Source organism: Rhinoraja longicauda, chromosome 36 (genome assembly GCF_053455715.1).
Source record: "Rhinoraja longicauda isolate Sanriku21f chromosome 36, sRhiLon1.1, whole genome shotgun sequence".
Classification (NCBI taxonomy): domain Eukaryota; kingdom Metazoa; phylum Chordata; class Chondrichthyes; order Rajiformes; family Arhynchobatidae; genus Rhinoraja; species Rhinoraja longicauda.
Genome location: NC_135988.1, coordinates 17,617,499 through 17,642,471, shown reverse-complemented (window position 1 = coordinate 17,642,471; position 24,973 = coordinate 17,617,499). Strand labels below are relative to the sequence as shown.

Sequence of the window (24,973 nt, the reverse complement as noted above, 5' to 3'; positions counted from 1 at the left end):
GTCAGACATGTCTGCACTGATGAAGTGACTCGAGCTCACTTGTGATCTGATTATCTCATCTGCAGTCACAGCAGCCAAGAGTTCAGGATTCAACTTACCTTGCAGATATAATCTGTGATCTGATTGACATTGGTGTTCTTAGAAACATAGAAACATAGAAAATAGGTGCAGGAGTAGGCCATTCGGCCCTTCGAGCCTGCACCGCCATTCAATATGATCATGGCTGATCATCCAGCTCAGTAACCCGTACCTGCCTTCTCTCCATACCCCCTGATCCCTTTAGCCACAAGGGCCACATCTAACTCCCTCTTAAATATAGCCAATGAACTGGCCTCAACTACCTTCTGTGGCAGAGAATTCCACAGACTCACCACTCTCTGTGTGAAGAAATGTTTTCTCATCTCGGTCCTAAAAGACTTCCCCCTTATCCTTAAACTGTGACCCCTTGTTCTGGACTTCCCCAACATCGGGAACAATCTTCCTGCATCTAGCCTGTCCAACCTCTAAAGAATTTTGTAAGTTTCTATAAGATCCCCCCTCAATCTTCTAAATTCCAGCAAGTTCTTGCAGGGAGACTGGGTCCGTCTCTTCCATCTCCCACAAAGCGTTTTAGTAACCGGCTGGATGAAGCAATGGGTCTCCATGGCCTCTTAAACAATCGAGAGGTGTAGATGGGGCAGATAGTCAAAACCTTTATCCCAGGATGGAAAAAAAAAACAAGCACTAAAGGGCACAGCTTTAAGGTGAGGGGGGCAAAGTTTAAAAGAGATGTGTGGGGTGAGTTTTTTACACAGAGGCTCGTAGGTGCCTGGAACCCACAGCCAAGGGTGGTGGTGGAAACAGATACAATAGTGGTGTTTAAGATTCATCAGTCTGAAGAAGGGTCTCGACCCAAAAAGTCACCCATTCCTTCTCTCCCGAGATGCTGCCTGACCCGCTGAGTTAGACAATAGACAATAGACAATAGGTGCAGGAGGAGGCCATTCGGCCCTTCGAGCCAGCACCGCCATTCAATGTGATCATGGCTGATCATTCTCAATCAGTACCCCGTTCCTGCCTTCTCCCCATACCCCCCTGACTCCGCTATCCTTAAGAGCTCTACCTAGCTCTCTCTTGAATGCATTCAGAGAATTGGCCTCCACTGCCTTCTGAGGCAGAGAATTCCACAGATTCACAACTCTCTGACTGAAAAAGTTTTTCCTCATCTCAGTTCTAAATGGCCTACCCCTTATTCTTAAACTGTGGCCCCTGGTTCTGGACTCCCCCAACATTGGGAACATGTTTCCTGCCTCAATACAATACAATATACAATAGGTGCAGGAGTAGGCCATTCAGCCCTTCGAGCCAGCACCGCCATTCAATGCGATCATGGCTGATCACTCTCAATCAGTACCCCGTTCCTGCCTTCTCCCCATACCCCCTCACTCCGCTATCCTTAAGAGCTCTATCCAGCTCTCTCTTGAAAGCATCCAACGAACTGGCCTCCACTGCCTTTTGAGGCAGAGAATTCCACACCTTCACCACCCTCTGACTGGTAAAAAGTTCTTCCTCATCTCCGTTCTAAATGGCCTACCCCTTATTCTTAAACTGTGGCCCCTTGTTCCGGACTCCCCCAACATTGGGAACATGTTATCTGCCTCTAATGTGTCCAATCCCCTAATTATCTTATATGTTTCAATAAGATCCCCCCTCATCCTTCTAAATTCCAGTGTATACAAGCCCAATTGCTCCAGCCTTTCAACATACAACAGTCCCGCCATTCCGGGGATTAACCTAGTGAACCTACGCTGCACGCCCTCCATAGCAAGAATATCCTTCCTCAAATTTGGAGACCAAAACTGCACACAGTACTCCAGGTGCGGTCTCACCAGGGCCCGGTACAACTGTAGAAGGACCTCTTTGCTCCTATACTCAACTCCTCTTGTTACGAAGGCCAACATTCCATTGGCTTTCTTCACTGCCTGCTGTACCTGCATGCTTCCTTTCATTGACTGATGCACTAGGACACCCAGATCTCGTTGAACTCCCCCTCCTCCTAACTTGACACCATTCAGATAATATCTGCCTTTCTATTCTTACTTCCAAAGTGAATAACCTCACACTTATCTACATTAAACTGCATCTGCCATGTATCCGCCCACTCACACAACCTGTCCAAGTCACCCTGCAGCCTTATTGCATCTTCCTCACAATTCACACTACCCCCCAACTTAGTATCATCTGCAAACGTGTCCAACCCTTAATAATCTTATACATTTTGATAAGATCTCCTCTCATCCTTCTAAATTCCAGTGTATACAAGCCTAGTCGCTCCAGTCTTTCAACATACGACAGTCCCGCCATTCCGGGAATTAACCTAGTGAACCTACGCTGCACGCCCTCAATAGCAAGAATATCCTTCCTCAAATTTGGAGACCAAAACTGTACACAGTACTCCAGGTGCGGTCTCACTAGGGCCCTGTACAACTGCAGAAGGACTCCAGCACTGTGTGTCTACCTAGTGGTGTTTAAGATATCTTTAGATGGGCACATGGATATGCAGGGACTGGGTGATAGGGATTATGAGCAGGCAGATCAGAGCAGGTCTTGACATCATGTTCGCCACGAACATTGTGGGCCTAAGGGCCAGTTCGCATGCTGTACTGTTCTAGGGAAGTTATATAAGTGGATACAATTATGTATACGTTTTATATAAAAGACATGTACAAGACATTCTGGACAGATATGTGGATAGGAAGAGTTCAGCGGGCTATGGGCCAAATGCAAGCAAATGGCACTAGCTGAGTGTGCGAACTTGGTCGGCATGGAAAAGGTGGGCCGAATGGCCTGTTCCGGTGCTGCACATCTCTAGCACTCTGTGACTCTATGTACAGGATCAGCCATCTCTTATTGAACAGCAGAGCAGGTTGGAAGAGTCATATGGCATGGCCCGACATCTACTCAAGATCTTCTCAGCTGTGTCCTTGTGTTAGGTGGACCTTTGGCCTGGCAATTTCCTTTTCATTCCCTCATTTAAGATTGAACGGAAGACCATCATTAACACCTGGACTGAGAGAGCATTGAGGGGGTCAGAGAAACCTGACCCCTGTGTGTCCACTCATCCCCTGCCCCCCCTTCTCCCCACCCCAGGAGAATGTCAGCACTGTTGTGTCCTCTCAGGTCAGTCCATCTTGGATCAGTCTGAAGAAAGGTCCCAACCCAAAACGACACTTATCCAAGTTCTCCAGAGATTCTGCCTGACCCACTGAGTTACTCCAAACCTTTGTGTCTTTTTTTGGTAAACCAGCATCTGCAGTTCCAGGTTTCGCCATCTAACTGGCACAATGGCACAGCGGTAGAGTTGCTGCCCTACAGCACCAGAGACTCGGGATTGATGCTGACTATGGGTGCTGTCTGTGTGGAGTTTGTACGTTCTCCCTGTGACCACGTGGGCTTTCTCTGGGTGCTTCGGTTTCCTCCCACACTCCAAAGGTGTACAGGTTTGCAGGTTAATTTGCTTCTGTAAGTTATAAACTGTCCTGTGTGTGTAGGGGTCTTGTAGGATAGTGCTCATGTACAGGGGATCTCTGGTCGGTGAGGACTTGGTGAGCCAAACGGCTCGTTTCTATGGTTGGTTGCGAATGGTACGTTGGCATTCATAGCGAGGGGATTTGAGTATAGGAGCAGGGAGGTTCTGCTGCAGTTGTACAGGGCATTGGTGAGACCACACCTGGAGTATTGCATACAGTTTTGGTCTCCTAATCTGAGGAAAGACATTCTTGCCATAGAGGGAGTACAGAGAAGGTTCACCAGATTGATTCCTGGGATGGCAGGACTTTCATATGAAGAAAGACTGGATAGACTCGGCTTGTACTCGCTGGAATTTAGAAGATTGAGAGGGGATCTAATAGAAACTTACAAAATTGTTAAGGGGTTGGACAGGCTAGATTGAGGAAGATTGTTCCCGATGTTGGGTAAGTCCAGAACAAGGGGTCACAGTTTAAGGATAAGGGGGAAGTCTTTTAGGACCAAGATGAGAAAGTTTTTTTTCACACAGAGAGTGGTGAATCTGTGGAATTCTCTGCCACAGAAGGTAGTTGAGGCCAGTCCATTGGCTATATTTAAGAGGGAGTTAGATGTGGCCCTTGTGGCTAAAGGGATCGGGTGTATGGAGAGAAGGCAGGTACGGGATACTGAGTTGGATGATCAGCCATGATCATATTGAATGGCGGTGCAGGCTCGAAGGGCCGAATGGCCTACTCCTGCACCTATTTTCTATGTTTCTATGTTTCTATGCGGTATCTCTAAAGTCTAAAGACCAACCCTCTGTGCCTAAGTTCACACATGTGAAAATGGGGTGAGGGAGAGGGGAAAGGGGAGAGAATGTAGACAAGATGGTGGAGTTAGCAGGTGAGTGTATTTACACTGGAGATGACTTGAGATTTTCTCTTCTGTTGATTCACAAACCACTGGAGATGCTACATACTAGTGCTGTTGCCATGGATACATCTCTGCTTAAATTGAATACTTTAAAATCAAACATAAAAGCTTTATCTGATGCCAAATGTCAGCCGTTTATTCATATAATCCATGTGAGAGTGCTCAAGCATCTAAGCATTGGGGCAAGAGAGACACTCTGATGTGTATTAAACTTTTAATATTCTTTCAGAAGTGTTGGATCAACATCCTGGGGTGCATAGAGGATTCCCCGTTCTGCTATTTTCCCTTCTCTCTGAAGATATGTTTCCCTGTGGATGTCTGGTTTCTCACCCTGACAGTTCACTCTTCAGACTTTAGACAGGCAGCACGGAAACAGGCCCTTCAGCCCGTCGAGTCTGTGACGGCCAGCGATCCCCGCACACTAGCACGATCAGCCAAACTAGAGACAACTTACAATTTACAGAAGCCAATTACCTTACAAATCTGTATGTCTTTGGGATGTTGGAGGAAACGTGAGCACTCACAGAAAACCCGTACGGTCGCGGGGAGAACGTACAAGTCCCGTACAGGCAGCACGCACAGTCAGGACTGAACCAGTGACTCTAGCGCTGTGAGGCAGCAACTCGACCTCTACTCCACCGTACCGCACTATTGTGACTGAATAGAGAAAACCATGGCTCATCTCCCTCCACACATGTGAACATAAGAACACACAAGAAACAGTTAGACAGGTACTTAGATAGGACAGGTTTGGAGGGATATGGACCAAACGTGGGCAGGTGGGACTAGTGTAGCTGGGACATGTTGGCCGGTGTGGGCAAGTCGGGCCGAAGGGTCTGTGTCCACGCCGTATCACTCTATGACTCTACGACTCTCTGAACTCTGGGGTGAGTGTATCTTGGACAAAGCTGGGACTCCTGGTAATCTTACCATGCCCAAGACGAGGTGGCACAGTGGCACAAGAGCCTCACAGCGCCAGAGGCCCAGGTTCAATCCTGGGCCTCGGCTGCTGCCAGTGTGGAGTTTGCACATTTTCCCTGTGACCTCAAGGGTTTCCAGTGGGTGCTCCGGTTATCTCCCACATCCCTCAGATGTGCGGGTTTGTAGGTTCTGTAAATTGCTCCTAGTGTGTAGAAAATGGGTCTAGTGGGAACAGGTGATGGATGGCCAGTAAGACTCGATGGGCTGTACATTTGCATCTTTCAAACAATCAATCAATTAAAAGTCTCTTTGAGTCTCTCGATAGTCTGTATCTGGAACAAGCTGTCAGGGGAACCTATAGAGGTGGATAATAATACGTCTTTTAAAAGACATTTAGAACTCAACCATCCTATCACCAACTAGAGAGTGGTCCTGACTTTTAATCAACCTCATTTGCGACCTTCAAACTATCTTTAGTAGGACTTTACTGGACGTTATCTGGCACTAAATGTTATTCCCTTTATTCTGTGTTCCCACACTGTGGTGGGGTTGATTGTAATCATGTATTGTCTTTCATCTGACTGGATAGCTCACCACAAAAAGCTTTTCACTGTGACAATGAACTCAACTAACTAAGCTAAATTAAACTAAATTAAACTAAACTGAATGAAACTAAACTAAATAAACTAATTAAACTAAACTAAAAGGATTGGAAGGGTTTCGAAGGATATCGATTAACGGACAAACGGGACTAACTTTGTCCCGCCTCCCCCCCTGACATCAGTCTGAAGAAGGGCCTCGACCCGAAGCGTCACCCATTCCTTCTCTCCCGAGATGCTGCCTGACCCGCTGAGTTACTCCAGCATTTTGTGTCTACCTTCGATTTAAACCAGCACCTGCAGTTCTTTTTCCTAAACCCAATATGCCAACTTGGTTGGCACGGGCAAGGTGGGCCGAAGGGCCTGTTTCCGTGCTGTGCAACTGTATAAAATACCCGAGCTGCGGAAGCATCCTTGACCCGCAAGGTTAACTCCGTTCCTCTCTCCACACGCCCTGACTGACCTGCAGAGCATTTCCAACATTCTCTGTGGAGAGTGACATTGAGCTGTTCCTAGGGTTGCCAACTTCCTCGCTCCAAAATACGGGACAAATCTGTGGAATTCTCTGCCTCAGAAGGCAGTGGAGGCCAATTCTCTGAATGCATTCAAGAGAGAGCTAGATAGAGCTCTTAAGGATAGCGGAGTCAGGGGGTATGGGGAGAAGGCAGGAACGGGGTACTGATTGAGAATGATCAGCCATGATCACATTGAATGGCGGTGCTGGCTCGAAGGGCCGAATGGCCTCCTCCTGCACCTATTGTCTATCGTCTATAAAAGGTGACGTCACCGCCCCGCGCCCAACGTGACCTCACCCAGCCAGCGGCCACGTGCTCCCGCTTCACCAATGGCGTCCGCCCGGCTCGGGTGGGCGCGGGGCGGTGACGTCACCCTTTGTCCCATATTTGGGAGTGAGGAAGTTGGCAACCCTACAAGGGCGGTCCCGTACGGGACAAACTAATTCGGCCCAAAATACCGGGATGTCCTGGCTAATATGGGACAGTTGACAACCCTAGCTGTTCCAGCCTTCATCTTGTGCTTCCCGCACCTTTCCGTGGGTTGTTTACAGCCAGAGCAGGCGGGAAGACAGATGTCTTTGACCTCCCTTGTACCCGGGCCACTTCACCTCCATCAATGTCTTCTCCAGTCTGCATCAATCCTTGAACAACCCTGGCGCTCTCAGACCTGCTGGTGCGTGGAGCCATGATCTACACCGCGACCCACCGTGACCAGCGGCCCTCCCGGTGCCCTTTAAAATCAAATTCACCACCAGTGCCCAGTGCTAAAATTGGAGTTCCAGCGGCGGAACAAATAATAAGGCATTTCTAAGGGGCAGTAGGTGTAGTAATGCTGCACGTCTAACTGGGCAGCAGGTAAAATCGTGGATGAAACAAAGTGAAAAAGACCAGTGAGGATTGAATTGCCCCAAGGGACGAGGGATCCAATCATAGTCTGACTCAACGCTGAAGGAACGCATGACATTTATCACAGAAATAACTGGCTTCATCAAGTCACAGTTATCCAGTCGTACAGCACAGAAACGGCTTCTTGACTTGATCGATTGAAAGATACGGCAATAGACAATAGACAATAGGTGCAGGAGGAGGCCATTCGGCCCTTCGAGCCAGCACCGCCATTCAATGTGATCATGGCTGATCATTCTCAATCAGTACCCCGTTCCTGCCTTCTCCCCATAACCCCTGACTCCGCTATCCTTAAGAGCTCTATCTAGCTCTCTCTTGAATGCATTCAGAGAATTGGCCTCCACTGCCTTCTGAGGCAGAGAATTCCACAGATTCACAACTCTCTGACTGAAAAAGCAGGGAAACAGGACCTTCAGCCCACCGAGTCCGCTCCGACCAGGGTCGCCAACTGTCCTCGTGTTAGCCAGGACATCCCTGTATTCTGGGCTAAATTAGTTTGTCCCGTATGGGACCGCCCTTGTCCCGTACGGGACCGCCCTTGTCCCGTATTAGTAGGGTTGCCAACTTCCTCACCCCCAAATAAGGGACAAAGGGCGACGTCACCGTCCCGCGCCCCACGTGACCTCACACAGCCAGTGGCCACGTGCTCCCGCTCCACCAATGGTGGGACATGGAGCAACTCAGTGGGACATGCAGCATCTCCGGATAGAAGGAATGGGTAACCCTTCTTCAGATGCTGCCTGTCCCGCTGAGTTACTCCAGCATTTTGTGTCTACCTAGATATACCACAGGGTCTTTTACCCAGGGTAGGGGAATCAAGATGTAAACTTCATAGGTTGATGGTGAGAGGAGAAAGATTTAATAGGAATCTGAGGGGTAACTTTTTCACTCTAAGGAGGATGGGTGTATGGAATGAGCTGCCAGAGGAGGCAGTTGAGGCAGGTCCAACAATATTTAAAAGACATTTGAACATGGATAGGAAAGGTTTAGAAGGATATTGAGGGCGTGCAGCGTAGGTTTACTAGATTAATTCCCGGAATGGCTAGAAATAGTGGAAGCATTGGAGATCATTTTTCAATGTTCTATAGATACAGGATCAGTTCCTGTGGATTGGAGGATAGCAAATGTTATCCCACTTTTTAAGAAAGGAGAGAGAGAGAAAACGGGTAATTATAGACCAGTTAGTCTGACATCGGTGGTGGGGAAGATGCTGGAGTCAATTGTAAAAGACGAAATTGCTGAGCATTTGGATAGCAGTAACAGGATCATTCCGAGTCAGCATGGATTTACGAAGGGGAAATCATGCTTGACAAATCTACTGGAATTTTTTGAGGATGTAACTAGGAAAATTGACAGGGGAGAGTCAGTGGATGTGGTGTACCTCGACTTTCAGAAATCCTTCGACAAGGTCCCACATAGGAGATTAGTGGGCAAAATTAGAGCACATGGTATTGGGGGTAGGGTACTGACATGGATAGAAAATTGGTTGACAGACAGAAAGCAAAGAGTGGGGATAAATGGGTCCCTTTCGGAATGGCAGGCAGTGACCAGTGGGGTACCGCAAGGTTCGGTGCTGGGGCCCCAGCTATTTACGATATACATTAATGACTTAGATGAAGGGATTAAAAGTACCATTAGCAAATTTGCAGATGATACTAAGCTGGGGGGTAGTGTGAATTGTGAGGAAGATGCAATAAGGCTGCAGGGTGACTTGGACAGGTTGTGTGAGTGGGCGGATACATGGCAGATGCAGTTTAATGTAGATAAGTGTGAGGTTATTCACTTTGGAAGTAAGAATAGAAAGGCAGATTATTATCTGAATGGTGTCAAGTTAGGAAGAGGGGATGTTCAACGAGATCTGGGTGTCCTAGTGCACCAGTCACTGAAAGGAAGCATGCAGGTACAGCAGGCAGTGAAGAAAGCCAATGGAATGTTGGCCTTCATAACAAGAGGAGTTGAGTATAGGAGCAAAGAGGTCCTTCTACAGTTGTACCGGGCCCTGGTGAGACCACACCTGGAGTACTGTGTGCAGTTTTGGTCTCCAAATTTGAGGAAGGATATTCTTGCTATTGAGGGCGTGCAGCGTAGGTTCACTAGGTTAATTCCCGGAATGGCGGGACTGTCGTATGTTGAAAGGCTGGAGCAATTAGGCTTGTTAAATTAAACTGGCATTTAGAAGGATGAGGGGGGATCTTATTGAAACATATAAGATAATTAGGGGATTGGACACATTAGAGGCAGGAAACATGTTCCCAATGTTGGGGGAGTCCAGAACAAGGGGCCACAGTTTAAGAATAAGGGGTAGGCCATTTAGAACGGAGACGAGGAAGAACTTTTTCAGTCAGAGAGTGGTGAAGGTGTGGAATTCTCTGCCTCAGAAGGCAGTGGAGGCCAGTTCGTTGGATGCTTTCAAGAGAGAGCTGGATAGAGCTCTTAAGGATAGCGGAGTGAGGGGGTATGGGGAGAAGGCAGGAACGGGGTACTGATTGAGAGTGATCAGCCATGATCGCATTGAATGGTGGTGCTGGCTCGAAGGGCTGAATGGCCTACTCCTGCACCTATTGTCTATTGTCTATTGTCTATTGACCGTCATATGTTGAAAGACTGGAGCGACTAGGCTTGTATACACTGGAATTTAGAAGGATGAGAGGAGATCTTATCGAAACGTATAAGATTATTAAGGGGTTGGACATGTTAGAGGCAGGAAACATGTTCCCAATGTTGGGGGAGTCCAGAACAAAGGGCCACAGTTTAAGAATAAGGGGTAGGCCATTTAGAACTGAGATGAGGAAAAACTTTTTCAGTCAGAGAGTTGTGAATCTGTGGAATTCTCTGCCTCAGAAGGCAGTGGAGGCCAATTCTCTGAATGCATTCAAGAGAGAGCTAGATGGAGCTCTTAAGGATAGTGGAGTCAGGGGGTACGGGGAGAAGGCAGGAACGGGGTACTGATTGAGAATGATCAGCCATGATCACATTAAATGGCGGTGCTGGCTCTAAGGGCCAAACGGCCTCCTCCTGCACCTATTGTCTATTGTCTATTGATATGGGCCTAGCACAGAAAAATGGGGCTTGCTTAGGTAGAGCATCTTCGGTCTGAAGATGTGGTCAGCACAGTGGTGCAGCGGTAAAGTTACTCCCTTACAGTGCAGGAGACCCGGGTTCGATCCTGACTACAGGCGCTGTCTTTAAAACGGAATTTGTACGTTCTCCCCGTGACCTGCGTGGGATTTCTCCGAGATATTCGGTTTCCTCCCACACTCCAAACACGTGCAGGTTTTGTAGGGATGCTGCCTGACCTGCAGAGTTGCTCCAGCACTTTGTGTCTTTTTTGGTAAACTAGCATCTGCAGTTCTCTAGCGTCTAAGGAAAGGGTACTGTTGGATCCTTGGTGATCCAGTCTAAGTTCTACTCCTGATGTGTCTCTGCTGGATCTGTGCAACAGGTCGAGGGATCTGATCAAGGACGCCTTTCTGGAGAACGACTTCATGAAGAACTTGGAGATGTCGCAGATCCAGGAGATAGTGGACTGCATGCACCCGGTGGAGTACAGCAAGGACAACTGCATCATCAAGGAGGGGGACGTGGGCTCCATGGTGTACGTGATGGAAGGTAGGACCACAGACTCAACCCTCAAGCTAGTGGCTGATTGTGGATGATCAGCCATGACCACAGTCAATGGCGGTGCTGGCTCGTAGGGCCGAATGACCCACTCCTGCACCTAGCGTCTATAAGTCCGTCCAGTTGCAGCTACTCTGCAGGATTGATCAGTGCTAGTGGAGGCCGTCAATGGGTATTTTTAAGGTGGGGATTAATAGATTCTTGATCAGTAAGGGTCATGGGGAGAAGGCAGGAGAATGGGGCTGAGAGGGAGAGATGGATCAGCCATGATTGAATGGCGGAGTAGACTTGATGGGGCGAATGTCCTAATCCTGCTCTGATCACATAGAAACATAGACAATAGGTGCAGGAGTAGGCCATTCGGCCCTTCGATCATGGCTGATCATCCAACTCAGTATCCCGTACCTGCCTTCTCTCCATACCCCCTGATCCCTTTAGCCACAAGGGCCACATCTAACTCCCTCTTAATACTGAGGTCCGATGGTTCAATGGTTCTTTATTATCATGTGTTCCAAGGAACAGTGAAATTGATTTTCTTGCATCAGATCAGTAAAATTATTGCTATTGGGGTTGCCAACTATCTCACTCCCAAATACGGGACAAGGTGACGTCACCGCCCCGCGCCCCACGTGACCTCACCCAGCCAGCGGCCACATGCTCCCGCTCCATCAATGGCGGCCGCCCGGGCCGGGAGGCGGGTTGCTACGCAATCTCCATTAGGGGAACACACTCCGTTAGCCCACACTGTCCCGGCCGACAGCGGCCCGCGGGCCTAATACGGGACAAGTGCGGTCCCGTACGGGGCAAACCAATTTAGCCCAAAATACAGGATGTCCCGGCTAAAACGGGACTGTTGGCGACCCTAGTTGCTACACATGTGCAAACCCCCATTGAGTACATAATGCATGGAAGCGGCCTTCTGTTTATGTAGTTTATGGATCCATCATTCAGATTTAGAGCTGCAGTTTAAAGAAACAGTGTGGAAACAGTCCGTTCGGCCCACCTAATCCATGCCGACCACCGATCACACTGCACTAACACTATCCTACACACTAGGGACAACAGCCAATTAACCTACAAACCTGCTCGGCTTTGGAGTGTGGGAGGAAACCAGAGCACACGGAGAAAACCCACGTGGTCCCAGGGCAAACTCCGTACAAACAGCACCCAGGGTCAAGATTGAACCCGGGTCTCGGGCGCTGTAAGGCAGCAACTCTACCGCTGCGCCACCACGCTGTGATATAACAATGTGCCAGGTTATTGGGCTTCTGAAGGGCATCCCCCTTTCGATGCGATGGTCTGGGTGCGTGTACCTGGGGAGAGACCGTGATCTGTGTCTCTCCACTTTTTTCTATATGATACAAAATGCCTTTTATTCAAACAAACACAAATACGGAGTAGTAACAAATTCACGACTGCCATTGGCAGTTTACAATCAACCAGGTCTCAAATTAAAATGCTGTCAACTTTATCTCCAATACACTTGCCCCCCACCCCCCCACCGCGGCGACCAGCGTTCACGGAAGGCCTCCAGAGTCCACGTGGTCTCCGTGTGTTCGTGCTCCCTCTCCAGGGGACACGTGGGCACGGATGAGGGGCAGGCAGCCGGCCCTGGTGTGACCATCGCCTGGACCTGCGAATGGCCATGGTCTCTCCACAGGAGCGATAGGCTGGGTGCGTGGACCCTCGACGGGGTGACTAATGATCCGTGTCTCTCTCCGCAGAGGGGAAGGTGGAGGTGACCAAAGATGACATGAAACTCTGCACCATGTCACCAGGGAAAGTGTTCGGGGAGCTGGCCATCCTCTACAACTGCACGAGAACTGCCACCGTGAAAGGTGGGTGAGAGCGGGCCGCAGTGGGAGGTGGGGGGGTGGGGGGCAACAGGGTTTACTTCAGTTTAGTTCACGGATACAGCCCAGAAACAGGCCCTTCGGCCCACCGAGGCCGTGCCAACCAGCGATCACCCGTTCGCACCAGTTCCACATCATCCCCACTTTCCCATCCATTCCCTACGCACCAGCGGCAATTTACAGAGGGCCAATTAACCCACAAACCCGCACCTCTTTGGAGCGTGGGAGGAGACCGGAGCACCCGGAGGAAACCCACGCGGTCACGGGGAGAACGTGCAAACTCCGCACAGACAACACCCGAGGTTAAGATGGAACCTGGGTCTCTGGTGCTGTGTGGCAGCAGCTCTACCCACTTCACCACCATGCCACCATTGAGGGTGGTGGGGGGATTTTGCCTCCACAGATACTGCCTGGCCCATTGAGTTCTTCCAGTACCCTTTCTCGTGAAGCTAAAACTAAAGTGTCTAGCCGTGTAGTTGAAGACCTTGTTGGTCTATCCTGCTGGATTGAGCCCTGCATATCTGATGACAGACGTGATTGTGCTCCATGTGAAGCTGAAAGCCGTTGCTATGAATCACTTATTTAAGAGAGAAGGTTTCTATACACGGAGGGTGATTCATGGTAGACTGATGCAAGCTGGTGTCGTGCGTCCTGCAACAAGTTGCTCTTTGCAGTTTCAGGGTGACTTTTCGTGGTGCACAGAGGTAAGCAATAACATATCCACACATTAAACCGTCAGACTCAAGCAACTGTGTAGGAAAGAACTGCAGATGCTGGTTTAAATCGAAGATAGACACAAAATGCTGGAGTAACTCAGCGGGTCAGGCAGCATCTCTGGAGAGAAGGAATGGGTGGCGTTTTGGGACGAGACCCTTCTTCAGACATCCAGGGATCCATAGTGTGTCCAGTTTCAGAGATATTCCTTGCTGTATCTCTAAAGCTAAGAACTGGCTCTCTGTCCCACCGAGTCCCACTTTCCCAGGGGGTATGGGGAGAAGGCAGGAACGGGGTACTGATTGAGAATGATCAGCCATGATCACATTGAATGGCGGTGCGTACAGGCTCGAAGGGCCGAATGGCCTTCTCCTGCACCTATTGTCTATTGTCTATCCACTCCCTACACACTGGGAGGAAATTTACAGAGGGCCAATTAACCTACAAACCTGCACTTCTTTAGGATGTGGGAGGAAACCGGAGCATCCGGATGAAGAACGGTCTGAAGAAGGGTCTCGACCCGAAACGTCACCCATTCCTTCTCTCCAGAGATGCTGCCTGTCCCGCTGAGTTACTCCAGCATTTTGTGTCTGTCTTTGACAGATGGACTGGATGGGTCGAAGGACCTGCTTCCATGTTTTATCCCTAAACTAAAGCAAACTAAGAAACTAACGCAGTCTTGCACATAAATGTTGTGACCCACGGTTGATGCTTCTGATCCTCTTGTAGGAGTATTAGATCCATTACTAATTAGTCCAAAACATTTTTCTCGGTGGATTTTCTCTATGAGGTGCCGAGATGGAAGTGTTTGCCGACATTAGGGAGACTATTAGTGAGAGGTGAAGAAGAAGGGTCTCGACCCGAAACGTCACCCATTCCTTCTTTCCCGAGATGCTGCCTGACCTGCTGAGTTACTCCAGCATTTTGTGAATAAATCGATTTGTACCAGCATCTGCAGTTATTTTCTTATACTATTAGTGAGAGAGTTTTATACCAAATGTTCATCCAACCAGGAGTGAGGTTGGATGAACTAGGAGATCGACACAAAATGCTGGAGTCACTCAGCGGGTCAGGCAGCATCTCAGGAGAGAAGGAATGGGTGACATTTCGGGTCGAGACCCTTCTTCAGACTGAACGTCTGCAGATTAACTAGGGTTGCCAACTTCCTCACTCCCAAATACGGGACAAGGTGACGTCGCCGCCCCGCGCAACCATGTGACCTCCCCCTCCCCCACCTCACCTGTATCCACCTATCACTTGCCAGGCGTACCTCTCTTTCCCAGCATTCTCTCCCCCCTCCAGTCTGAGGAAGGGTTCTGACCTGACATGTTTTCAGTCCAATTTCTCTCCACAGATGCTGCCAAACCCGTTGAGTTCTTCCGGCACTGTTTTTTTGCAAAAAATTCCAGCCTCTCCAATTTCTTATGTCCCCATCACAAGAGTTCTCCCCCTGGTTCCCATAAAGTCTTTTCCCTCTCATCTTAACCCTACGCCATCTAGTTCTTGATTTCCCTACACTGGGAAAAGATGCTGTGTGTTCACCCTATCTGTTCCCCTTGTGATTGTATGCGTCTCGAAAAAAATATCCCCTCAGCCTTCTGCATGCCAAGGAATGGATCCCTGTAGAAATAAGGAACCACAGATGCTGGTTTACTAAAACAAAAGACACAAAGTGCTGGAGTAACTCAACAGGTCAGGTAGCATTAGGGTTGCCATCTTCCTTACTCCCAAATACGGGTGACGTCGCCGCCCCGCGCCCCACGTGACCTCACCCAGCCAGCGGCCACGTGCTCCCGCTCCACCAATGGCGGCCGCCATTGGTGGAGCGGGAGCACGTGGCCGCTGGCTGGGCGAGGTCACGTGGGGCGCCGGGGGCGGCGACGTCACCCTTTGTCCCTTATTTGGGAGCGAGGAAGTTGGCAACCCTACTAATACGGGGGCAAGGGCGGTCCCGTACGGGACAAACTAACTTAGCCCACAATATGAGATGTCCCGGCTAATACGGGACAGTTGGCGACCCTAAGGTTAACATCCCCACGCTGGCCTTCCTGTCCTGGGCCTCTTCCATTGCCAGAGAGTGAGGCCACACGGAAACTGGAGGACCAGCAGCTCATATTCCATTGTGTAGCTTAGATCCCCGTGTGAACACTGAATTCTCCAATTTTATGTAACTACCACTGTGCCAACCCTCCACTCACCTCCTCACCCCCCCACCCCCCCCCCCCCCGCATCTTCTTCCTCCCCCCCCCCCCCCGAGCTGCGTTGAATTCTCCAGATAATGTTCTTCACGTTTGATGCCTTCACCAAGAATAGAATCGCTAGTTCCCATGGAAACGGCTATTTTAATGCACTGCTCAGCACAAGTGATCTGCTTTGAAACGCACGCCACCCAGCACCTTAGTATCTTCAACAAGAGCCCGAGAAACATTTGGGTCGAGGTTAGGGTTTGGACTCAATGTTTTCAAATCCTCTTGCCTTGGCCTTTTGTAAAAGCTCGTTACGAAACCACACATGTATAATTGCCAACCGATGAGAATATCTGAAACAAAAGCGAAACGCTGCAAATTGGAAATAAAATTGTAATACTCAGGGGGTCAGTCAGCATCTGCGGAATCGGATGCCAAGCCTGACCGGAAGAGTTTGAAGGACTTCATTGACTGGGGTTCAGTTGCTAGAAATTACGCACTTCCAATACCTCACTGAGTGTGCACAGCGGGTCGAGCTGCTGCCTCACAGCGCCAGAGACCCGGGTTCCATCCTGACCTCGGGTGCTGTCTGTGTGGAGTTTGCACGTTCTCCCCGTGACCTGCATTTTTTTTTTCCGGGTGCTCCGGTTTCCTCTCACATCCCAATGACGCGCAGGTTAGTAGGTTCCTCCCAGTGTGTAGTCAGTGGATGGGAAAGTGGGGCTCGGTGGGACAGAGGGCCAGTGCTTAGCTTTCGAGAAACAGCAAGGAATACCTCTAAAACTGAACATACTACGAACCTCTGGACAGGTCTGAAGAAGGACCTTGACCCAAAACGTCACCCATTCCTTCTATCCGGAGATGCTGCCTGTCTGTCCCGCTGAGTTACTCCAGCATTTTGTGTCTAGTTATGGACCTCTGGTCATTTATTCCAAAGATATTTATGCCATCCACTGCCTCATGGGCAAAGGCCATGAAGGAATGGAGTGAAAATTGATCCAGGCATGTTATTCAAATGGAAGCCATCACCTTTATTAATGAGGTCGATGAGGGAAGAAGGGCAACAAACATTTCTGACCATACTCCAGGTATAAGGCCGTCTGTCGGGTGGGTTCCCACACACCCCAATCACAGGTAACTACGAAGCAGGAGAGGAATAGTAAATAGTAAATCCAATAATAACACCATTAAATATATTAGAAACAAGGAATTGCCGATGCTGGGAAAGGCACAAAATGCCTGATTAATTCAGCAGGTCAGGCAGCATCCCTGGAGAACATGGATAGGTCATGTTTCATGTTGGAACCCTTCTTCAGACTGCAAAAGTCTTGTTTAGTTTAGTTTAGAAACAGGCCCTTCGGCCCACCGAGTCCGCACCGACCAGCGATCCCCACATATTAACACTATCCTGCACCAACACTCGGGGCAGTTTACAATATCATCAAGCCAATGAATCTACATAGAAAATAGGTGCAGGAGTAGGCCATTCGGCCCTTCGAGCCAGCACCGCCATTCAATATGATCATGGCTGATCATCCAACTCAGTATCCCATACCTGCCATCTCTCCATACCCCCTGATCCCTTTAGCCACAAGGGCCACATCTAACTCCCTCTTAAATATAGCCAATGAACTGGCCTCAACTACCTTCTGTGGCAGAGAAACCTGTCTGACTTTGTACCTCCATGTTTGTTCCCCGGGCTTTCTCCGGGTGCTCCGGTCTCCTCCCACATCCCAAAGACGTGCAGGTTTGTTGGTTAATTGGCTTCTGTAAATTGTCCCTAGTGTGCGTGGGATGAAACTATCACACGGGGTGACCGATGGGTCGGTGTGGACCCGAGGGGCTGAAGGGCCTGTTTCCGCTCAATATATCTCTAAAAAAATTATAAATTAAAATAAACGCCAACGTCTCAAAGTTCAGGCACGTGCCAGTCTGAAGGGATTTTCAGCTTAAAATCCTCACCCTGAGCAGCCACGCAAACAAGTCCTCTGTAACGCTGATCACACGGTTCTGCAAACACTCAGCCACTGGCAGCAATCTCCGCCAGGCAGCTGCTGATAAGATTTGACTCCTAGGGACCTGGGCAGCCAGGAAAGGGGATCTTATCGAAACGTATAAGATTATTAAGGGGTTGGACACGTTAGAGGCAGGAAACATGTTCCCAATGTTGGGGGAGTCCAGAACCAGGGGCCACAGTTTAAGAATAAGGGGTCGGCCATTTAGAACAGATATGAGGAAAAACTTTTTTAGTCAGAGAGTTGTGAATCTGTGGAATTCTCTGCCTCAGAGGGCAGTGGAGGCCAATTCTCGGAATACATTCAAGAGAGAGCTGGATAGAGCTCTTAAGGATAGCGGAGTCAGGGGGTATGGGGAGAAAGCAGGAACGGGGTACTGATTGAGAATGATCAGCCATGATCACATTGAATGGCGGTGCTGGCTCGAAGGGCCGAATGGCCTCCTCCTGCACCTATTGTCTATTGTCTATTGAAAGGAATTTGCAGTCAGAATTAAAAGGCTTGCCCATCACAGAGTGGAATGGGGAAGGATATTGCTCATGTTCCCCCTGCATGTGGGGAGGCTCGGAGTGCTGGAGTGGAGAGGGATTGTCGATGCAAAACTCCCCAAACTGATTCTGGGCGGCACAGTGGCGTAGCTGCCTCGAAGCACCGGAGACCCAGGTTCGATCCCGACCACAGGTGCTGTCTGTACGGAGTTTGCACGTTCTCCCTCTGACTGCGGTGCTCCGGTTTCCTCCCACGCTCCAAAGATGTGCATGTTTGTAGGTTAATTAGCTTCTGTAAATTGTCCCTAGTGCGTGTAGGATAGAATTAGTATATGGGGTTGATCGCTGGTCGGCACAGACACACAGTGGGTGAAGGGCCAGTTTTAACGCTGTATCTCTAAAGTCGAAAGTCTAAAATAAAGCTTCTCGTGGCCAGCAGTGGATTGCTCCTGCCCCTGTCCATGGTGCTGAAGCACCTGACCTCCAGTACATTATTCTCATCAAACATAGAACAGCACAGCACAGGAACAGTCCCTTCAGCCCACAGTGTCCATGCTGAACACAATGCCAAGTTAAACTAATCTCCTCCAGCTGCAAGTGATCCCATCCCTAACAATTCCCCCCAGTAGTTTCCCTAGTATTACGCAAGGGTAAACTGACCCTTACATAGAAACATAGAAAATAGGTGCAGGAGGAGGCCATTCGGCCCTTCGAGCCAGCACCGCCATTCATTGTGATCATGGCTGATCGTCCACAATCTATAACCCGTGCCTGCCTTCTCCCCATATCCCTTGATTCCACTAGAGCTCTAACTAACTCTCTCTTAAACCCATCCAGTGATTTGGCCTCCACTGCCCTCTGCGGCAGAGAATTCCACAAATTCACAACTCTCTGGGTGAAAAAGTTCTTTCTCACCTCAGTTTTAAATGGCCTCCCCTTTATTCTTAGACTGTGTGGCCCCTGGTTCTGGACTCGCCCAACATTGGGAACATTTTTCCTGCATCTAGCTTGTCCAGTCCTTTTATAATTTTATATCGTTTTTTTTAGTTTTCTAGCCTTTTCCCTTTCACCTGTTTTGAACATGGAATCAATATTAGATACCCTCCAGCCTTCAGGCACCTTATCCCAGGCCTTCATATGATGCAAAAATCTCTGTAAAACCCTTGGAATACTCAGCCCTGGCTCCACGCAACACCCAGGGATGGTTAAACCAATCTCTACTGCCTTCACATGATCCATATCCCTCCAGTCCTTATACATCTACATGCCCATCTCAATAGACAATAGGTGCAGGAGGAGGCCATTTGGTCCTTCGAGCCAGCACCGCCATTCAATGTGATCATGGCTGATCATTCTCAATCAGTACCCCGTTCCTGCCTTCTCCCCATACCCCCTGACTCCGCTATCCTTAAGAGCTCTATCTAGCTCTCTCTTGAATGCATTCAGAGAATTGGCCTCCACTGCCTTCTTGAGGCTTTTTAAACACCACAATTGTATCTGGTTCCACCACCACCCCTGTCAGTGCATTCCCGCACCCACATGTAAAAAACTTGCCCTGCACGTCACCTTTAAACGAGGCCCCTCTCACCATAGGTATCACAGAGTGCTGGAGTAACTCAGCGGGTCAGGCAGCATATAGGAGAGAGGGAATGGGTGACGTTTCGGGTCGAGACCCTTCTTCAGACCGACCCGAAACGTCACCCATTCCCTCTCTCCTGGATGCTGCCTGACCTGCTGAGTTACTCCAGCACTCTGTGATACCTATGGTGAGAGGGGCCTCGTACTAATGATGCTGGTACTAATCGAAGTTATCACAAAATGCTGGAGTAACTCAGCAGGTCAGGCAGCATCCAGGAGAGAGGGAATGGGTGACGTTTCGGGTCGGTCTGAAGAAGGGTCTCGACCCGAAACGTCACCCATTCCCTCTCTCCTGGATGCTGCCTGACCTGCTGAGTTACTCCAGCATTTTGTGATACCTTCGATTAGTACCAGCATCTGCAGTTATTTTCCTACACCTCTCACTTTAGAGCGATGCACTCTAGTCTTTGACATTCGTACCCTGCGAAAAAGATTCTGAATGTCTACCTTATCTATGCCTCTCATAATTTAAAATATTTCTATTGCTCTCTACACTATCACTTTTATATCCTTCTTTCGTCTCGCTCTCTGACATCTCCTTCAATCCTGGTCGCTTGAGTTGCCAAACCAGGCCATGATACAATTAGTCAACGTCCTGCCTACTGTAGTATAAGAAAATAACTGCAGATGCTGGTACAAATCGATTTATTCACAAAATGCTGGAGTAACTCAGCAGGTCAGGCAGCATCTCGGGAGAGAAGGAATGGGTGACGTTTCGGGTCGAGACCCTTCTTCAGACTCCTGTCTACTGTACACCTGTAGAAGTTCAAAATGCCCTCGACCGGGCACGTTTAGAAATTCAACATTTCAGAATGTCGGTCAGCATCATTCACTCTGTAACTAAGGAGATTAAACAGAGGCCAGACACATGATGTGAAATGGTGGTTAAGGCCGATGGTATTGTCCCTCTGACAGCTTAATACCAGGAAAATGTCCGTAAGAATATGAACAATCTACTTAGCTTTTAATTGAAACATGAAAAATACAGTTGTAATAACACAGCGCTTTACAAACTAATCCCCACCAAAAGCTGGAGTAACTCAGCGGGTCAGGCAGCATCTCGGAGAGAGGGAATAGGTGACGTTTCAGGTCGAGACCCTTCTTCAGACTGATCAGGTCTAGGAGAGAAAGGAATGGGTGACGTTTCGGGTCGAGACCCGAAGGGACTCGACCCGAAACGTCACCCATTCCCTCTCTCCTAGATGCTGCCTGACCTGCTGAGTTACTCCAGCATTTTGTGACACCTTCGATTTGTACCAGCATCTGCAGTTATTTTCCCCCACAAGATATGTTTCTATTATGCAGTCCAACAGGATTAGTATTTAAATAATGAAGAGATGGAAAGGCATGGATCATCTACTAGAATATACCTGGCCACTACTCTACTCACCCACACCCCGATCCGTGACCATATCACCCCCGTCCTTTACAAACTCCACTGGTTCCCCATCCCCCAGAGAATCCAGTACAAAATCCTCCTCATGACCTACAAAGCCCTCCATAACCTGGCCCCATCCTACCTGACTGACCTCCTCCACAGGCACACTCCCACCTGCACCCTCCGCTCTGCTGCTGCCAATCTCCTATCCCCCCCCATCCGGACCAAACTCAGATCCTGGGGGGACAGGGCTTTCTCCATCGCTGCTCCCACCCTATGGAACTCACTACCCCAAACCGTCAGAGACTCCTCCTCACTCACCACATTCAAAACATCACTGAAGTCTCACCTGTTCAGTACTGCCTTCAACCACTGAAGGTCACCTCACCTTCTGTCTCCTTTCTCTGTTCGTTTACTTATTTATCTATTTATTCACTTCCCTATGTTCTTTAAATCCCTGTAAAGCGTCTTTGAGTGTATGAAAAGCGCTATATAAATGTAATACATTATTATTATTATTATTAAGTGTAATCGGTAACTCCTTATTGAGTCATAGAGCACAGAAACAGGCCATTCGACCCAACCTGTCCAAGATACCTCTCTACCCTCCATTTTCCCGCATTTGGGCCCATTTCCCTCTAATTTTTTCCTGTCCAAGTATCTGTTCGAAATACACGTATCTGCTTTGATCACCAGGTACTCACCACACTCTACGTAAAGAGAAACCTGCCCCGCACATCGCCTTTAAACTTTGCCCCTCTCATCTTAAAGCTGGGAACGTCGGCTGTGAACCTCTGAAGCAGAGATTGTACACAAGGGAATTTAATGCTCAGCTTCAATGGCTAAGATTCAGGGAGCAGACAATGGGAGCAGACAAAGCATCTTGTCCGGGAACATCACAATCTGGTTTGGGAACAGCTCTGCCCAGGACAGGAAGGCTCTGCGGAGAGTAGTGCGTTCGGCTGAACGCACTGTGGGAACTACACTCGGCCCCCTGCAGGACCTATCAGGAGGTGCAGATCCAGAGCCAGCAACATTATGGGGGACCCCTACCACCCCAGCAACGGACTGTTCCAGCTGCTACGGTCAGGCAAATGCCTCCGCTGTCACGCTGTGAAAATGGAGAGGATGAGATGGAGATTCTTCCCACAGGCCATCAGGACTGTTAACTCTCATATCACCAGGGACTAATTTAATCTACTGTATTAATTTATTTTTTGTGTTAATTTTTTTTAATTATTATTGTTATTTTTTAAATTCTGTTTTGTAGTTTAGCACAATCCGCAGGCATTGCCACTTTCATTTCACTGCACGTCTTGTATGTGTATGTGACAAATAAACTTGACTTGATTTGATGGAAACCAATGCATTCTCTTGCGTTCCTGTTTCCAATGTGCCAGGGTGCACCACAGCCCAGAGCAGCAGAAGAAATATAAATCAGCTGCGTTCAAATCCGATATGACCTCCCGGTGGCGTGGCCATTGGGCTGGGGGACTGCAGGTATCGACACCCCGGTTACCACAGCAACAGCACTCCTTGAGGGAGGCAGGCAAGGCCATCAAGTGATGAAATCTTCAAAGTGAATCAGAAACCTGTGCTGGAGTAACTGTACACTGTGAATGGCTCGATTGTAATCATGGCCCAGTCTTTCCCCTGGCTGGTTTGCACGCAACAACAGCTTTTCACTGTACCTCGGTACACGTGACCATAAACTAAACTCATCTAAACTAAACTAAACTAAGATGTTACACAGCGCCGGATTATTACAGGTTTAAAGTGTACCCGATAACTTACAAGGGGACACAGGAAGTGGGCCGCAAGTTTAAAGTCAGGCAGGAACTGGAGTCTATCAGTGTTGGTGGGAGTGTGGGGGCTAGAGGGTGGTGGGGGCCTGGAACGCACTGCCAGGGGTGGTGGTGGAGGAGGCATATACCATCGTTCAAGAGACTTGTGGGCAGGCACATGGGTATGCAGGGAATGGAGGAATATGGATCGCGTGCAGGCCGATTAGAGTTGGTCTTGGCATCATGTTCAGCACAGGCATTGTGGGCTGAAGGGCCTGTTCATGTGCTGTGTGCCTGCCTCAAATACCTCCTCTGGCAGCTCGTTCCATACACCCACCACCCTCTGTGTGAAAATGTCGCCCCTCTTTCCCCTCTTCTCCCCCCCCCCCCCCCCCCCCCCCCCACACCTTGGCTTCGGCCAAGTGTCTGATGGTGTTGACCCATGAACCAGCTCCGTCACCATTCTCTCTCGTCTCTCCCACAGCGCTCACCAACATCAAACTGTGGGCCATCGACCGGCCGTGCTTCCAGACGATCATGATGAGGACAGGAGTGATCAAACACATCGAGCACATGGAGCTGCTCAGGAGGTGAGTCTCGGCTCTAACCCCCTTCCCCCCTCCTCCCTCCCTCCTTCCCTCCCTCCCTCCCTTTCTCCCTCTCTCCCTCCCTTCATTCTCTCCAAAGACTTACAGGTATGTAGGTTAATTGGCTGGGTTAATTAAATGTAAAAATTGTCCCTAATGTGTGCAGGATAGTGTTAATGTGCTGGGATCGCTGGGCGGCGCGGACCCGGTGGGCCGAAGGGCCTGTTTCTGCGCTGTATCTCTAAATCTAAATCTAAATCTAAAATCCCTCCCTCCCTCCCTCCCTCCCTCCCTCCCTCCCTCTCTCCCTCTCTTCCTCCCTCACCTCCTCCCTTCCTACCCCCTCCCTCCCTCCATCCCTCCCACCCTCCCTTCCTCCCTCCCTCCCTCCCTCCCTCCCTCTCTCCCTCCCTCCCTCCCTCCCTCCCTCCCTCCCTCCCTCCCTCCCTCCCTCCCTCCCTTTCTCCCACCCTTCCTCCATCCCTCCCTCTCTCCCTCTCTCCCTCCCTCCCTCCCTCCCTCCCTCCCTCCCTCCCTCCCTCCCTCCCTCCCTCCCTCCCTCCCTCCCTCCCTCCCTCCCTCCCTCTCTCCCACCCTTCCTCCATCCCTCCCTCTCTCCCTCTCTCCCTCCCTCCCTCCCTCCCTCCCTCCCTCCCTCCCTCCCTCCCTCCCTCCCTCCCTCCCTCCCTCCCTCCCTCCCTCCCTCCCTCCCTCCCTCCCTCCCTCCCTCCCTCCCTCCCTCCCTCCCTCCCTCCCTCCCTCCCACCCTCCCTCCCTCTCTCCCTCCCTCCCTCCCTCCCTCCCTCCCTCCCTCCCTCCCTCCCTCCCTCCCTCCCTCCCTCCCTCCCTCCCTCCCTCCCTCTCTCCCTCTCTCCCTCCCTCCCTCCCTCTCTCTCTCCATCCCTCTCTCCATCCCTCTCTCCCTCCCTCTCGCTCCCTCCCTCCATCCCTCTCTCTCCCCCTCCCTCCCTCCCTCCCTCCCTCCCTCCCTTCCTCCACCCCTCCCTCCCTCCCTCCCTCCATCCCTCCCTCCCTCCCTCTCTTTGGGATGTGGGAGGAAACCGTGGCACCAGGAGGAAACCCACGCAGTCATAGGGTGAACATGCAAACTCCACACAGACAGCACAGCAACCGAGGTCAGGATCGAACCTGGGTCTCTGGCACCGCTTTGTATCTTATAAAATCTTATCCCAATTTAAGAACTTGCCTGAAGAAGGGTCTCGTCCCGAAACGTCTCCCATTTCTCCTCTCCAGAGATGCTACCTGTCCCGCTGAGTTACTCTGGCGTTTTGTGTCTCCCTTAAGAAGTTGCCAGCTCTGAACTGCGCGGTTTCTGACGAGGCGGTTTTGAT

At 49.8% G+C, this 24,973-nt stretch overlaps 1 protein-coding gene across 3 annotated transcripts in view; it reads left to right on the top strand.

Annotated features, from left to right (window-relative positions):
- LOC144610290 (cGMP-dependent protein kinase 1-like) overlaps positions 1-24,973 on the top strand; it is a 55,076-nt gene that overhangs the window by 1,600 nt on the left and 28,503 nt on the right. For all 3 annotated transcript variants that reach the window (XM_078428881.1, XM_078428880.1, XM_078428882.1), the window contains exons 2-4: positions 10,803-10,969; positions 12,703-12,816; positions 23,519-23,624. In XM_078428881.1, the coding sequence (XP_078285007.1) occupies positions 10,803-10,969; positions 12,703-12,816; positions 23,519-23,624 (387 nt within the window). The remainder of the gene's footprint in view (positions 1-10,802; positions 10,970-12,702; positions 12,817-23,518; positions 23,625-24,973) is intronic.